At 39.2% G+C, this 16,442-nt stretch overlaps 1 protein-coding gene across 1 annotated transcript in view; it reads right to left on the reverse strand.

Annotated features, from left to right (window-relative positions):
• The window catches only part of LOC132069980 (cohesin subunit SA-2-like), a 59,256-nt gene that overhangs the window by 18,366 nt on the left and 24,448 nt on the right, over positions 1–16,442 (reverse strand). Inside the window, exons 14-22 of the mRNA XM_059466499.1 lie at positions 9,236–9,343; positions 7,228–7,330; positions 6,288–6,405; positions 5,323–5,426; positions 4,792–4,884; positions 4,617–4,706; positions 3,425–3,628; positions 1,786–1,862; positions 750–837 (exon numbers count right to left, since the gene is read on the reverse strand). Coding sequence (XP_059322482.1) covers positions 750–837; positions 1,786–1,862; positions 3,425–3,628; positions 4,617–4,706; positions 4,792–4,884; positions 5,323–5,426; positions 6,288–6,405; positions 7,228–7,330; positions 9,236–9,343 — 985 coding nt within the window. The remainder of the gene's footprint in view (positions 1–749; positions 838–1,785; positions 1,863–3,424; positions 3,629–4,616; positions 4,707–4,791; positions 4,885–5,322; positions 5,427–6,287; positions 6,406–7,227; positions 7,331–9,235; positions 9,344–16,442) is intronic.

Below are 16,442 nucleotides of genomic sequence, written 5' to 3' on the forward strand. Positions count from 1 at the left end.
CAGAGGCTCACTTGAGCTTAGCTCCTTGGGAGTTCTTTAAAGCCTTTGATTAAAGACAGACTCCTCCAGAGGCCAGTTCAGAGCAGAAGCTAAACCTTGGTGCTCCAATGCTCCATCTAAAGGAGTCCACTTCTACCCACTGGTTGCAGGCTCTCTCTACTCAACTAAACTTCACCCCTTGCCAAAAAGTCCCCCAAGTTCTCTCCTGCAAAGAGGGGCTGGTTTCATTCATAACTGCTGAAATATTTCACCTTGCAATCCTAGAACACACAACTCCATCTTCATACAGAGTTTGAGGTGAGGCAACCAGATAACCAAAAGGCTGCAGTTGAGATAGCTGGTAATTATAAACCACCACAACAAGAGTCAACGTGTAAGCAACAGATCCAAAGTATTCCAATTTCTGGTTACATGCAATATAAAGGGGGTTCCTCACGGTCCCAATGATTTCATATGTACTGAAACTGAGACTATGCAATTATCGGAAGTACTGAACGTGACAAAGGATCAATCCAGATGTCAGATGTCCAGATGTCACAGTTCTGAAAACTTTCCAAACTTAATTCATATAGAGGCATTAATTTACAGATTCCAATAACCAAAGACAGCCTCAGTTTCCCAGATTGAGAAATGGACACAGTATCTTCCTGTCTCATAGGGCACTGACATATAAGATTATTTAATACTTTGTATTTCTTTGTGCTTTCATCAAGAAAAACTTCTTTCAATGTTAAATATTAACTACTCACCAGAACAGGCAAACTGCCGTGTTCTGTTTCAAACACCAGGAACTTTAAAGTCTTGTCATACAGATTCCATTTGGTGAGATCATGGGCACTGCAGATGAATAAGAAATAATAGTGATACACTAAGCAAGAAATGAAGATTCACCTGATCAAACAGGTTAAACGTATCCTATTTTTGCCTTCATATGATGTATAGAAATAACATTAAACAACTAAATATTAATTATGAGGGGGAAAAATTAGGTTTTCATCATCTAACACTGCAGTCTTTAGACCATAGCTTTACAGTCTACACTCCTACCACAAAACTGCAGCGCCATGAGGAGAGGAAAAAGAAACCTGAGTTCTGTATCTTTTCCTATACTTTATGCATAGTCTTCAAGTACCCAAAAAGGTCTAAAGAACAATGTCCTCAGCCCACTCTAAAAGACTGTTTCTAATAGTCTTGAGTATTCTCAACTCAACATTAGACTTCTCTGTGGAAAACCACAGTAGCCCCAGCAGGCTGGACAGGTAATACACACATTGAGAAGGCCCAAATCCCCTAACCTCTGTACTAGCTTGCATGACAATTTACCAATCTCTGGAGAGCCAAGGTTTTGAGAAATCATATTTAACAAAAGAAGATCAGATAAACTAAAAACAAAATGCAGATTACACCTGCTACAAAGAACAACTGCATTCACTACACCCCCTTCAGAGTGACCACCAGTCTTGTTAGTAAGGCTGTGGAAAAACACCTAACTAGGACAGAGGCACCACAGAGGGATCTCTGTGTCCACTCCAACATCTCAATTCTGTAGCATAAACTTCTCAGCCACATTAGGGCTGATGCTCAATAATGAGTCCAAAAATAATTCCATATCCAAGAGTACAGTTCTATTAAAAAGAAACTAAACCTTGCAGCACCTCTCATAGGGATCACTTTCATTCTCTTGAGAAAAAACCTGATAAACCCAACAAGCAATTCTCACTTTGCATGTGTAAGGTTGATACTTTAAGTACATGGGAAAATAAATTGTGTAAATAAAGATCTCACTTATGAAAAGCTGCTACTCTTCTCAAAGTAGAATGCATCCGGGAAATTTCTCCTGCGTCTGTACAAAATCCTCCTTCCTAAATCATGGAAGTTTGGGAAAGAGAAAGGAATTAGCCAGTGTGGGCCAAAGGAAAGACAGTGTTCCCTTCCCAACCAACCCACAAGCCTGGATCACTCTCCTCCAGCCCTCTTTTAACCTTTACCTTTAACCACGCTACTCATGTCCTGCTCTACAGTCAAAAGAAAACAATATAACTGCACAGGAATTTTGTACAAGGGAAAATCCCTGTCATTAATAAACCAATGGCAGCCCCCCTAGAGGTTGCAGTATTGCTAACACAGAGCAAAAAGTAGCAATTAGTCTAACATGGTCCCTCACACAGTTGCTAAGGATCTCTGGAAAGCTAAGTGTTCACATGGTGCTGACCTTCCCTGCTTCCAGCTGCCAGATCACATTCAAAGATAGCTAAAAATATATTAAATACTTTCCCATAGATGCAATTGCTGTAGTTTCCACAAGTATACTATGTGATTCTGGGGGACAAAATATACAACCAGGAATTAGAAGGGAGGAGTTCCAGGAGAAAAATCTCTTTATTTAGATATAGATCACACGACGGAGGAGTCGAAGAATCCCTGGTCTTGCACTGATCTTGTTTCTCATAAGTACACATTCTCCCACATTGACATAGATCTCTATTTAAGACCAATAAAATTAATCCAATCTGAGGTTAGGGGATTTTTTGGCTTGACACATTTTGCAATATCCCTGTGTCCAATAAAAACTTGCCAGTGTTAACTCTCATACCATGGCATGACACCTGTTCATGACGGCACAGTTGATCAGATCAGCTGCAGGCTTCTGTTGTTCTGCTCAGCCAGCAAGCTATTCATATCCCACCAGCTGTTTCTGCTTTTTAGACCTAATGAAAAGCTTTGAGGGAGACTGCAGTCCTCTTCCAAGGAGGAAGGCATTATTTCCAAGACCCTCAAAGCTATACAATCTGCATTTTGCTTGGTTGGACTGCTGTTTGCTTGTTTTTTTTCCCTACATCCAAGTGACAGCACAAAGGGCATCCTATGTACAGTCAAACATGGAGAACTACAGAACTGTACCTTTTTGGGGAGATTCTCATCACCTGTAGACCAGCAGCACTCACTAGCTGATTTTGCACATAGTATCTTTGGCACAGCACTGGAGTAACTACAAAGCAATTTCTTAGGTCCAGAATATCTGGTGTAGCAATTTTGTTCCTCACAAGTACACATTCTCCCACACTGGCACAGATCAACAAAATAATTCTGAGGTTAGGGGACCTTTTGGCTTGACACATTTTACAACATCAGCATCCAATAAAAGCCTGCCAGAAGATATACAATGCCCAATTGGTGGCATGGGTTACCTTGTTTATTATTTTCCCAGCTCTATTCCTGCCAAAATATACTGCCAAAATATATCTGCTTCATTAAAATGTGAAGAACCATTCTTTTCAGAGGTGCAAACTCATCTTTTAGAGTTCTGCCTCCTTCAAGCAGAAATGGCAGGTGAAGAATAGTTCCATATCCTCCTTAATTTTCTTTGTCTTCCTCTTTTTCCCTAGGAAAACAGTCTGCTTACCCCTCAAAGAGCCACACTCACCTTTTGCCAGAAGCAATCTAGTAGCTGGTTAAGCTGTTTCATCAACTCATCTATCATTTGAGTTCGAGCACAATCCACCTGGCTATAGATGGCAATTTCCTCCCGGCAGAGGATATAATAAGTCCTGGAGGAAGCCTCCAGGACAGACATGTCGGAGTGTTTGGCCACAATGTCTTTTATCTCTCTCAGCAAAGCATCCAAGTGCTGCACGTGATAAAAGGGGCATTTATAGGTAAATTGTACAAAAATCCTTTTATGCTTCAAATCATTTCACTAGGCCCATATATCCCTATGGGTCATATAAACAAGATGAAACAAATGCCACTCTAAGCAGAAGAGGAGTAGAACTAAACACCACAACATTTTTTTTCTGTGTTTATAGCTCTCTTTCATCATTATGTCTCTAGATCTTCCTAAAGAATGAAGCAACTGCTTTAAGTTCTACTTTAGCAATACATGGCTAGCATTACATAGGGAATAAATGCCTTTCCAAAGGACAGGTCTGTCTTTAAACAGTAGAAGTTGTCTCCATCAGCAATGGAGAAAGTTTTGGATCATGTCAGCAACAGGGTTCTTCACTCTTAGTGGGAAGAGGTAATTTGTGCTATTGTGCTGACTTGCTCTCTTCCAGTTCAAGTTTTAGGCTGAAATTAACCTCAGAGTGTTTGCCTAACACTGCCTCCCTGTAAACACCCCTGCTCAAGAATATGTTAAGCTATTTCGAGGATTTCATCTATCCGTTTCTGACCATCCCTTTCCCATCAGCAGATATATTATCTCCATTCTTATCTTTCAGTCACTGTCATTCCCCAGCAGCTGGGAGTCAGCCTTCATGGAGAATGAAACCTATTCTGCAGTAAACTCCTGGGAGACACCAACTTAAGACACATGGCATAATCCACCCTCCCTCCAGCCAGGAATGAAAACACCCAGGGCTGGGTCTACCACACAAAACCACAAATCGTTATCCACCAAGGCCCAACCCCACGTATCAGAACTGACAAGCACTAAGGCCTTTTTTTGCAGCTCCAAACCAAAAAGTAAAGCCTGAATAAGAGCACTTTTCTTAAGGTATGAGACCATTTAATTGTATTTCAACAATTTTCTACTTGTTCCAAATCCTGTTAAACTCCTGACATTGTCACATAAATAGAGCATTCCACGTGAACAGATTATCCCAAATCCTATTCACCTTCTCTAGATGTCCCGTACTGCAAACATCTAAATCATAATACTGAGGAATCTGCAGAAGATTTGCCACTTTTTGTGCATCTGTTGAATACTGCAGAGAAAAAACAGGATATGAGTACATTACAGGAATTTTCATGAAATATTTAACATGCATTCATAGAGCAGCTGTTATTTACCTTTGCCAAGAGCTGAGGAAGCACCATAATAAAGTGCTCGGTAATTTTGGTACAATCTTCCAATTGGATTTTCTTCTCTTTTACTGACAAAATCTGCAGATAAAGAACTTGGTTAAAATTATAAAATCTCTGGGATTGAGTGGAATCTTACATATAACACAAGCTTAACTTATATTGCATTGTCTCAAGCATATCAACCTAAGATAGAGACACTTTTCCATGAACAAAACCAGATGATTTTTTTTTGGTTGATCTTAAATTAGATGCAAATTGCTGAACAGCTATATGTCATGGATAAAATGCTCATCATTTGTCAGTAACATGCTTCAAGTGGCTCTTCTCTAATGCTCATCTCCTTCAACATCCACTTCTAACAAGATCTAGAGGTGAAAAGACACTGCAAAACTTCAGAAAAATAAGTTATTTTATTTCCTAAGATACATCTCCAACTAGGAACAAGCTGTCTGGCAAAGTACATAAGGCAAAGATAATGTGATGACAGGACAATAAATAAGACTAAGATGCACTGACTTTTTTGGCTGCACCTCTGCCCACTGGAGGATGACCTTCAGCTGCTTCTCTGACTGTTGCGAGGATGATTTCAATGAGAGCGCTTTCCTGGGCATCACTCAGAGCTGGAAGTAAATCAGCCTCAGCATCACACAAAAGAAAAGTGAAGATGCAGCAACAATTGATGTAAAGCCTACTCATTTACCTGAGGAACTGTGGAAGGACACTAAAGAATGCAGTGTTGCTAAATAAACAGCTAAAGAGTGCTTGACTTCATTTGAAGGAAGTTATTTTCTACATTTAGTGAGTACCATTAATCCCTTAATGGCTTCACTTTTTGGGGCAGTTGGGCTTGCAAAAACACAGGCAGTTTTAATGAGGTCTCCTACTGACCAGTGTCTCATTTAGGACGAATCTTCTTTGAGTATCAAAATGTTCTAACTCACTGGGTCTACAAATTGATTTTAATCACACAATCAACTCCGGGTCTACAACAACTATTCACAGAACGGTTTGGGTTGGAAGGGACTTTAAAGATTTATTTAAATTCACTTTAAAATAATTCTACAAAAAAAAAACCCTCTAGTGTTAGATGTTAGTGAACTCAATACATTACTCATTTTCTTTTGAGGAAGGAGTAAAAGCCTGACAATAACTGCATTTCAATCTATTAATACTTTTAGATTCTACAGTTTTGGACAAACAAAGCGAACACTACATAAGCATCATGGCTTAATTACACAAGTATTTACTGGACAGGTTCTAAACTAACATTACATAAATACAGAATACTGAATAAAACAAGTATGTTGATATAAATATTACACTAGCAGTGCATTGTTGCATCTGCTTTGTGGCACTTGGGGACAACAATCTGGGAGCAAATGGTACTGCAATATGAAATGATCCTAAACTAGCTAAGGCAAGGTTCAAAAAATAGCACGGGGAGATTCATTCAGACAAAACTAAATTCTTTGCTTACCCACCTTCTCCATCTTCTTCATAATTTTTTAATAGAAGAGTAGTCATGCACTCCCAGTCCTTCAGGAATTTGCCTGCCCAGTCCCACAAGCTGTCTACCAGGTATGCAACATGTTTGTGTAGCTAGGGATTAAAAACACAAGCTTATAGAAGCAAACACATCACTAAAAGAAATAAGCTTCATATGTTCCTCTCCCTCTGTCCAATGACAAAGCTCTGTCATTCACATATATACTCAAATGCAGTATTCCAGCACATTTATTTCCAGGACAATCAACATTTAAACACCATGTGTTCAACCTGATACAAAGCAGGAAAGTGGGATAAAAAATCAGGAAAAGTAGGCAAAGAATTGCAATTTTCCTTTTTAATACAAGTTTAAATTTAAATTAAATAATCTCTGAAACTATTGCTGTATATTGCTGACTGTAACAGCCAAAAATGCAGTCACAGGACTAGAAACAAGTCATCCATCCAATTCTTTGCAGAAAGATTCAAAACTGCTGTGCCTGAGACACTTTGGCTAGATAGAGATCAGCACCCCTGCAAAAGCTAAACAGTGAACTGTTTATCAGCACTTAAGCTGATAAAACTCTCATAAAACTACAGTCTTTGGTCAGCATGGAACCATGGTACAGCAACCCACATCTGCCTCCAGAAAGACATGGACATATACCAAAAAACCTTAATTTGGTGGCATTAGTTTTTCTGGTTGTTTCTAGAAACTGCCTCAGCACTGATTCTCTCCATCAGCACACTTGTAAATTAGGTTTAATACAACAGAACAGAAATGGCTTCACTAAAAACTTAATCTAGAGAGTAAAAACATTTCTAACTCCACACATTTCAGAGCTCATCAACAGAAATTGCTTTCAAAAGCAAGAAGATAACTGATTTAACACGCAACACTGGATTTAAAAGGCTTACTGCACGGCCAGTTCTCACCTCACTCTCCAGGAAAAAGTGTATTAATCTTTTCAACTGGTCAGTGCTCGCCCCAAACTTTCCTCCTTTGGGCTGAACTTTATCTCCCCCATGACTAAGCAGCCTGCCAAAAGAAAAGCAAGTCAGTCCAGTTCTGCCACATTCTCCTTACACTCATTTACCAATGTAACACTAATTCTGACAAGATCACAAGGACTTCTTTCTCTCAAGTGTCTACTTATTGACCCCAAATCTCATTAGACTTTTTTATAAGATGAAAGGAAAAAAGATTGTTTTCCATTGAAAAGAGAGACATGCTATCCCTGTGGATGCAGAGACTATTTCTGACAGTTTCACCAGCACCCTGCCACCCGTCTGGATGATGGATGCAGATTCCATAAACTGACCATACAACAATGTAGGCATTTGCTCATGCTTGAAAAGAGGCTTGCTCTAGGCCAAATTTAAAACCTTAACAACACAGCAGAGATATTACCACACAGCCACTATTCACATCATAGTGCATCTTGGAACTGCAGCTTCTTAAGGAAGGCACAGTACCTTGTAATTATAAGAGGCAATTAACATCACAAATACAGTGGAAACTCTGCTCTTCCTCTTCTGTCTAAAGTATGAACCACAGTATGTCACTTCCATTTCCCCCTTTATCCAAAATGGTTCTGACTACTACCCACAAAAAGTGCTAATCTCAAGATAAATACAGGAAGGCCATCCCTGCAGATTAATGTAAGGCCCAAACAGCTTGGATTTAAGAGCTAGACCACACTACTAAATGTCAGCAAAAGCTTGTGCATTCAGGAAGAGTTTCTGCTGGCATAATTTATGCCAGCTAAGTAACCTTAGTTAAAATATGCAGACATGGAAGAGATTTTGTGCAAGCTGAGAAGAAGGGGCAGCAGGGGTGGAAAGCATAAGCATTTATACTAAAACTTAGCAGTATAACCAGGGAAAGGAGGGTGTCACTAACATCTCTTATCACACCAAAACAAACATTCTATACTGGAAAAAGTGCTGGAGAGAGGCAAACAAGAACAAGGATGAGATTTACAAGGTCAAGGTGTTCATAAGGCACTGGCAAAGTTATCAGGGAAATAACTTTGGTAGCAAAATGCAGCTGAGTTCTGACAGGAGAAACATCTAATTTATGAGAGCATATTAGGACCAACACAAACAACTAAGTCTAGCAGATGTAATAGCAGATTCATCAAAACAGAAGTTACTCTTCATTTGTCTTTCTGTTGGACTTAGCTCCACAAATTCCAGAATGCCAACATTTCAGTTAGACAGGAAAACACAACTAGGAAGAGATTCTGTATGCATGGAAACATGATTATTATTTCTGAATGTTCCCCCACAAAATCCTTGCCTAAATATTTTTATTTTCATTTATTTTTGTAAGTCAAGATTATTTCTCTCAGTGCTAAAGACAGAATATTTGTCTCTTCCCTTTTTAGCATGCCAACTCCATACAACTTCATGCAAGCAGTGTTATAAGAAGCCCATTTATAAGAGTTACTCCTGGGGAAGATAAAACCTGTATTTCATTAACCTGACAGGAAACTGGGAGGGTTTTTTAATCTGCTGCATCTCTCATTATTCAAAGCCTTTACAATGTATAAGGCAACTTCCAAAGGGAGACGAGGAGGCCATTTTTGTGATTAATCATCAAACTATGAAAATCCAGCAGATGCCAGGTGACAGATTAGCTTGTAAGAAGCAAATAGGAAAGTAGAGAGAAAGAGGGCATGTTCTCAACATAGCACGGCACTTGTGGATCAATTAGTTTCAAATTCCCTGTGTTAGTCTTGCAACTTTTCTCATACCTATTGTTTCAGGGCTGTGCAGAAAAACATGCAATTATCCCCAGACAGCATTTCTCTTCTGATTACCAGAAGAAAGGTGGCACATACTTTCATCAGAAAAATTAATGCTTAATATCCCCCTTAAATAAATCCACCTTAATTCCAAAACTAATGAGACTATGCAAGAAGTAGGCAGGCAGAGATACCTTTTATAAAGGAATTCCCCAGCTGCTACTGCAAGCGGCCGGTGAGTGGCATAAACAAACTGGTATAACATTTCACAGTCTTCAGCTGATAACACATCCCCACAGTTCCTAGGCAAAAATAACAACGGAAGTTATAGGCCAGGTTTATCTGCAAAGAATAGCATGAATGCTATGTCCAGCTTTTACTAGGCTTGATTCTCCATAACCCTGCAACTTGTTTACACAGCTATGTGTAAATTTTTGTAGGACATTTCTAAAAATGCTCTCAAACAAAATTGGCAGTGTTCTTTTACTCACTGTGTAGAGAAACAGAGGTTTGTGTAAACCGTGACAAACCAGGCCCACTGCATGGACATGAACAATAATTTAAAGTATAATTACAGTTGATCAGTGATCACGGAAAAAAGAGTAATAGTAATAAAACAGGAAAATCATGCATTTACTCTATGCTTAGATGTTCACCACAGAAGATAATAAACAATTAGAAACCTTCATTCTGTAGTACAAATTATTCTTAAGTCATTTATTAAATTATATATATATAAAATATATTCTAATATATTCTATTACACTAGAATCCCACAAAAAAGGAAATCAAAACACATTCTTGATGGCACGCTTATGGCTGTGACCTCTCTGCACAAACACATTCAAAGTCATGACTTTTTCATTCAGCTACACATCTTGAGAACACCACATGCCACTAGTAAACCCAGAACACTCTCTGAGAGATAGAAATGGTATTCATATCAACTATTTACAAAAAAGAAACTGAAGCATCAAGGTTGAATAACCCAATGAAGAGGTACCAGAGCAGTGAAGTCCAAATCCAGGATTAAAGTTTCCAAATAACTGCTTCTTGCTGCCACAACAATGTCACTGGACTAGGCTACTTCAGAAAATAAAAGAGCAACCCATGAGATCCTGACACTTACTACACCCAGCTGAGAGGAAAGGGTTTTTATTGATCACTGCATTCAATCCTTGAGTAGTAACATTTTAAAACCATCTACACCTGTGGTCCAACACCCTCTCTGCAACTGAGGATTCATGCTATTCTCCAGCTAAGGGTGATGTCTACAGAAAATCAGCAGTCTTTCCTATGCTTGCCCATTTGCCTCCAACCCATTGCATCCTTTAGCATCCTCACAAGTCACAAAGCCCCAAAATATCCTCCAACCTGACTGAAAAAGAAGTGAGCTCCTACTAGGTGAGATTATCACTGGAGCATCCATTAAAAAGTCTTTAAATGAAAGCGCTAATGGTATGTCTCAAAAAATGATGAATCAGTCTCATAGGATAATGTGAAATAAAAGCTGCCTTACATATTTAAGGCAGGTTTTGGTGGACTCTTTAAACATGCAATTACCTAGAGAATATATTTGCAGCAATAGAACATATAGGAAGTGTAAAGGAATACATATCAAGAAATCACCATAAAGAGAAATATTTATGTCACTATTTAACTATCTACAGAACTGAGAAAGTACAGTAAAAATGTGTTTATTGATGTTAAGCAGTAAAAAAATAAGTAATATGGTTTTATGGTGCATTAGAGCACATGAATAAGCAGTGGTGTGTCCTGTGAAGCCATGAATGATCAAATTTATTAAACTTCTACAAGTTTAACAAGTGAGAGTAAAACAAAGAATGACAACAAATAGCACTTACAGGAATAAAAAGACATGATATAATAAATATTAAAAGGCTGTGGGGAATTTACAGAAAAAATAGCAGTCTGACAATGTTTCTTTCATTTTTTAATGTCAATCTATTATTGAATTCTTTTAAAGCACTAGTTTCCATGAAGATGTCTTTGTCATTTTTTCTCTATATATTTTTCAAAACCAGTGGACAGCTGGGAATATAAGAAATTTCACAAACATATGGTGATCTGAACTGAACCAATTCAGAATCATAGAGCACTGAGGATGGTCAGCACCTCTGCAGAACATCTGCTCCATGAGGATCAGCTACAGCAGGTTGATGTGTCCAATCCATGAAGTCAAAGACTCTACAACATCTCTGGCAATGTATTCCAGTATTGGATCACTCCACAGTGAAAAACCTTCTTCTTGTGCTTAAATGAAATTTCCTGTATGAACATGCCACTCAAATGCACACATTTTTTCTATTTAATTTTTTTTCTTCTTTGTATTTCAGGTTTTCTCTCTTTAGCACATTTATAGAAATAATGAATGCAATACCTGAATGTTTCTATTCTAAAAGAGTTCCTTGACTAAATCATTCAGATAGCTTGAAGACCTAAGCAATACCTATCTCTCTGGATAGAAATCAAGGACTCTTCCTCTCCAGCACTAATGAAACTGCTTTTCCATAGGTATTTTCTACCCTTAGAAAAGGAATCCTGGTACACACCAAGTTGAACATGAGCCACCAATGTTCTCTTGCTGACAAGAAGGTGACTGGTATCCCAATGGTATCTGCATTAGGTGTTACCAGCAGGTTTGGGGACGTGATCCTTCCCCTCTACACAGCACTGGTGAAGCCACACCTGCAGTGCTGTGTCCAGGGCTGGGCTCCCCAGTACACAAGACAGACTGGGGAGAGATCAAGAAAGGGTCACAGAGATGATCTGGGGATCATCTTTCCTGGAACTGGAGCATCTCTCCTTTGAGGAAAGGTCAAAGGAGCAGGGACTGTTGAGCCTGGAGGAAAGAAGGTTCAGGGGGATATTAGCAATGTGTGTAAGTACCTGGTAGTGGGAGAGACAGGCTTCTGCTCCTGGTGCCCAAGACCAGAAGCAACAGGCACAAACAGAAACACAAGAGGCTCCTTCTGAACACTGACAAACATGTTTTTACTGTGAGGGTGGCAGAGAACTGGCACCGGCTGCCAAGGGAGGCTGTGGAGTCTCCATTGCTGGAGATACTCAAAAGCCATACAGATGCAGTCCTGGGCAATGTGCTCTACGAGGCTCTTCTTGAGCAGGGGGTTGGACCAGACAACCCTTCTAACTTCAGCCATTCTGTGATTTCCAAAATCCCAACTTCTCCATTTTTAACTTTGTCTTCTAAGAGGTTGGGAATTTATCCATTACATTCATCTAGTGCAGTATTATTTACTCCCTCCTCAAGACATAAGTAGGTGAGATGCTGCTCCAGCTGCAAAGGAAGCACTCCCAAACAGCAGAGAAGCAAAGGAAGGCAGAAGAATCCATTTCCTTTGCAACACGAGCTGACAGACACTCCTGACACCACTGGAGCACCTGATCTTCTGCCTTTTCCTTTCTTGAGTGGGAGGGAATACCTGTGGGCACTACTACTACTATTACTGTTCAACCACCACTCTCTGACCATGATGAGGTTTAGGCTCATAGCTCCCTCTGAAATGAGTGCCCAGGCATTTTACCTGCTTCTGCAAGCAGCAGCATTGACTACACCTGATACCACCAGCACTAACATTGCCACACTGAAGTGTGCCTTTCTTTTTTACATCCATCAGGATATCGTCAACCACACAACGAATACTTCAAATACAGCAGCAATACTGCTGCAAATTTACAGCCCTCAGCATGCCAAGCAACAGATAAAGGTTAAGCCAGAAGTGCCTGCCAGTGTTTAGGTACCTAAAAATAAACAGGCATGGCCTTCCACATACCAATCTCATGACATACCACTTTCTCTGCACTTCAGTGTGAACATGTCCCAGTCTTCATGTCCCAGAGGAAACTGGGACATTCTAGAGGGAGATCACAGACCCATTTTGTTCCGCATATGGCACCAGTTGAAAGATTTCATATTTTGCTTTTTGTTTTATTTGGTTGCATGCAAGAGGTATGACTGCTGGAGTAGCTTGACTTGGTCTATGCTGTCTGCTCATACCAAGGAAAATCATCAAAATCACAAGAGTAAAATAAAAACACACCTGACACACTTTAGAGTTTTACTCTAGCCTTTGTTTTTAGTGGTTGTGCAGGGCAAGATCTGGTACACATTATTGTGATGACAATCCAAGGTATAGCATCTCAATCAAAAAAGAATCTGGTCACTTCGCATTTAAAATTAAGTCAAGTTAAACATCCAAATCTGCAGATGCATTGTAAAAGTAGTATATGTGCACAGAACACTATCAACCAAAACACCATGTATGTTAAAAGTATTCTAATGTCTGCAATAAAATTTTAAATACAAAAACCATGTACTACTAAACTGTTCTGCAATTTCACTCTCACTCCTCTGCTCTCATTGCAGGTTATTTCAAGACACACTTCGGTGATCAGCAAAATGACAATATGGTTGCCACTAAAATGAAACAATAGTCCTTTCCCACCCACTGTACAATGGGATTAGCATGTTGCAATACACTGTGATTATGCTGTGGCAGACCGATGTGTTTTGTGTTTAAAACTCAGTTTAATTTCTAATTACGTTTAACTAAAGTAAATCAAAGTCATTTTCCCCTGGGCTATTTACATATTCAAGCTAATTGTGGATTTGTGCCCCTACCCACACCACCTGTAACCTTTCCCCATGCATCTACTGTGGTTTCCTTATTTTGCTGCTCTTTTCCAAAATCCCTCTACGCTTTTAGGTAGTTAAGCACACAAAAATTAACAGAATTGTCTAGCAGTAGGTACACTGAACTAATTTGCCTCCTAAAAGGCAATGTTTTTTTTACCTTAGTCTCTCATTGTCACTGATGCTTCTCCTTCTTTATTTCCTTCCTAGTTCTATTCCCTGTCAGATCCTTTGCAACATTAATGCTAACAATTATGCATAATTCAGTACCATTAATAATTTCTATTATGCTAAACCTCATAGGCTCATTTCCGTTCCAGGATCACATCATGCTGTATAAAAACAGAAATCTACTAGCCCAAAGACTGGCATTCAATTGAGACAACATGCAATAACAAGAAGGAAAAAAAACTCTCAGCTCACAGAGATACACAAGAAGAAAATACAAATATGGATTTGAAAAAAACTAAGTATATGCATAGCAAGAGAAATCTGAATCAGCACTGGGATTTTTTTTAATAATATAACACACATAAGTGAATTGAAAAGATCAGTTTTTTCACTGCCTCTCTAGGTATCAAGAGAGAGAATGTAAAGGCACAGCAGCTTTATGGGGCAGTAGGATACAGAGTAGTCAGTGTACATTCCACAGAACTGGAATGCAGTGATGGCTGAGAGATGCTCAAACCTGTTACTACCATACATGGAGCACAGCTTTCCTGCCACTGTAAAACATCACAAAAATGGTAAATTAGCACCAAAGTCTTGCTTCTATGCTGACCCAAAGGACAACTATGGAAGTCAGTCAAAGAAAGTTACTGACATAATGTATTTTTCCCAAGAAAAATTACCCAACTGAGTAATTGGAAGAAAAAAAGCTATTACTGGATGACGCATGTCATGACGTAACAAAATATTTACTCCAAGATTAGAGACATGGTCTGAAGGTCTGTACCTCATCAATGAAGATTATTTTTTTTAATTAATGATTCCTGATCAAATAGAATTCAGATAGAGGTTCTTTCCAGTAGCTTTAAAAATAGCTTTCAGAAACTTGATCTGAAAGGTGTCTCACATCTCACTAAAAACACAAGTTGGGTCACTTGAATTCAGTTGCCAAATTTGCAGATGACAAAAGTAGTCATTCAAAGACAAGCCAAGACAGCGTGGCAAAAGTGGCAAAAATTTTATTCCACCACTGCATACTAGTAGCCATGCCATTTACACAAGCTGTCATTTATTACTTCATCATCCCCTTTGAGGCAGGGGAGTTGCTGTCCCCAACTCAATTTCATGCTTTACTGCATGTATCAAGCAGCACTACTGCTCAAAAACCAGACACACTTTTTGTGTGTATCTGGATACACACAAAAGCTTTGAGCTATGAGACACATCTATTTGAGACATATTAGCCCTGCAGGTTTTTGTTTCTGCACTGCCAGCATCAAGTCCTTTCTGTCACCATTGTAGGTACTAAGGCATCAGCTTTTCCCCTGCTAGAAAAGGACCTTGATGCAGGCTCTTGTTAAGAAGCCTGTGCATGTGACTGGCTATATTGTTTGCATTCTCCTCACACAGTTACAGACTGGTCAGCACTACTCTTATCAAAGAGAAGAGCTGTTGTTGAATTTGCTTATTGAGTCTCCAATGCACACTTTCACCACTCCAATAATTATGCCAAATCAGCAGGGCTCAGACCAGCTGGGGGTGTACCGTGGAACAAAGCAGGATGGCTATGCAACAGATGAGCAAAAAGAAAGAATGTATTTGCTAGGTCTCTACATAGCTTAATTAAAAACAATTTCATAATGTATTAATTTTACTTATGAAAATTGCATCTCATGATGGAAAAATATCATTCAGAAAACTTTATATGGCATTTATTCACACTGGAAACCATATTTAAGCAAAATTCAGAAAAAATTGCTTCAGGGAAAAAGAAACATTGATCAAACTTTTATAGCTGCAGTTTGCATTAATGAGAAAATGATCCCTTATAATAAAGCCAGAGATGATAAACAGCTGCAGTGCCAATATAGCTCTTGTTAATTCAGATACGGAACAAGTGCAGCCCTAACTGGTGTATGGAATCTTTGTACTTCAACAATGGTGAGCTGCTCCTCCTAGCACAGGGACATGTTATCCATGGGCCCTGCATTGTGCTTTGTTCCAACAGCTAGGCACCATGGGGAACCAAGGGATGTAGGCATGGACACTGAACACACAGGAACAATATAACAGGAACAATATAACCCTGGCTACTACCAGTGAGGTCCAAACAATGGCACTACCTTCAGAAGAGGGTGCAGTGCTCACAGCATCATATGCTGTTCTGATGTGCCTATTGAAGGAGCCCTGGAAAAATGCCATTCAAACCAGTGGAATGTGAAGTGAGACAGGAGACAATCAAGCAGCACCTCAATATACAAACATACTTGAAATTTAATGTAAATGTCTACAGCACCACATTAGTTAGACCACTAAGGTCTACATGCTCCTCTAGCAATGACTAATACTTCTGGCTTAAATAGAGAAGCAAATCCCACAAGGCTATTGGATAATGTCTCATGCTGTACATGGAAATAAGCATCTACATCACCAAAATTCAACTTACACTCTCAGACAGAGGAGACACTGAGTCCTAACATCTCAACTGTATTATCAATGGAATGCAATGAAGTTCTTATTCCCATTTTGCTTTGAGAAAGAGGGACAGAAAATTTATT

This window comes from Ammospiza nelsoni, chromosome 2, assembly GCF_027579445.1.
Source record: "Ammospiza nelsoni isolate bAmmNel1 chromosome 2, bAmmNel1.pri, whole genome shotgun sequence".
Taxonomy (NCBI): domain Eukaryota; kingdom Metazoa; phylum Chordata; class Aves; order Passeriformes; family Passerellidae; genus Ammospiza; species Ammospiza nelsoni.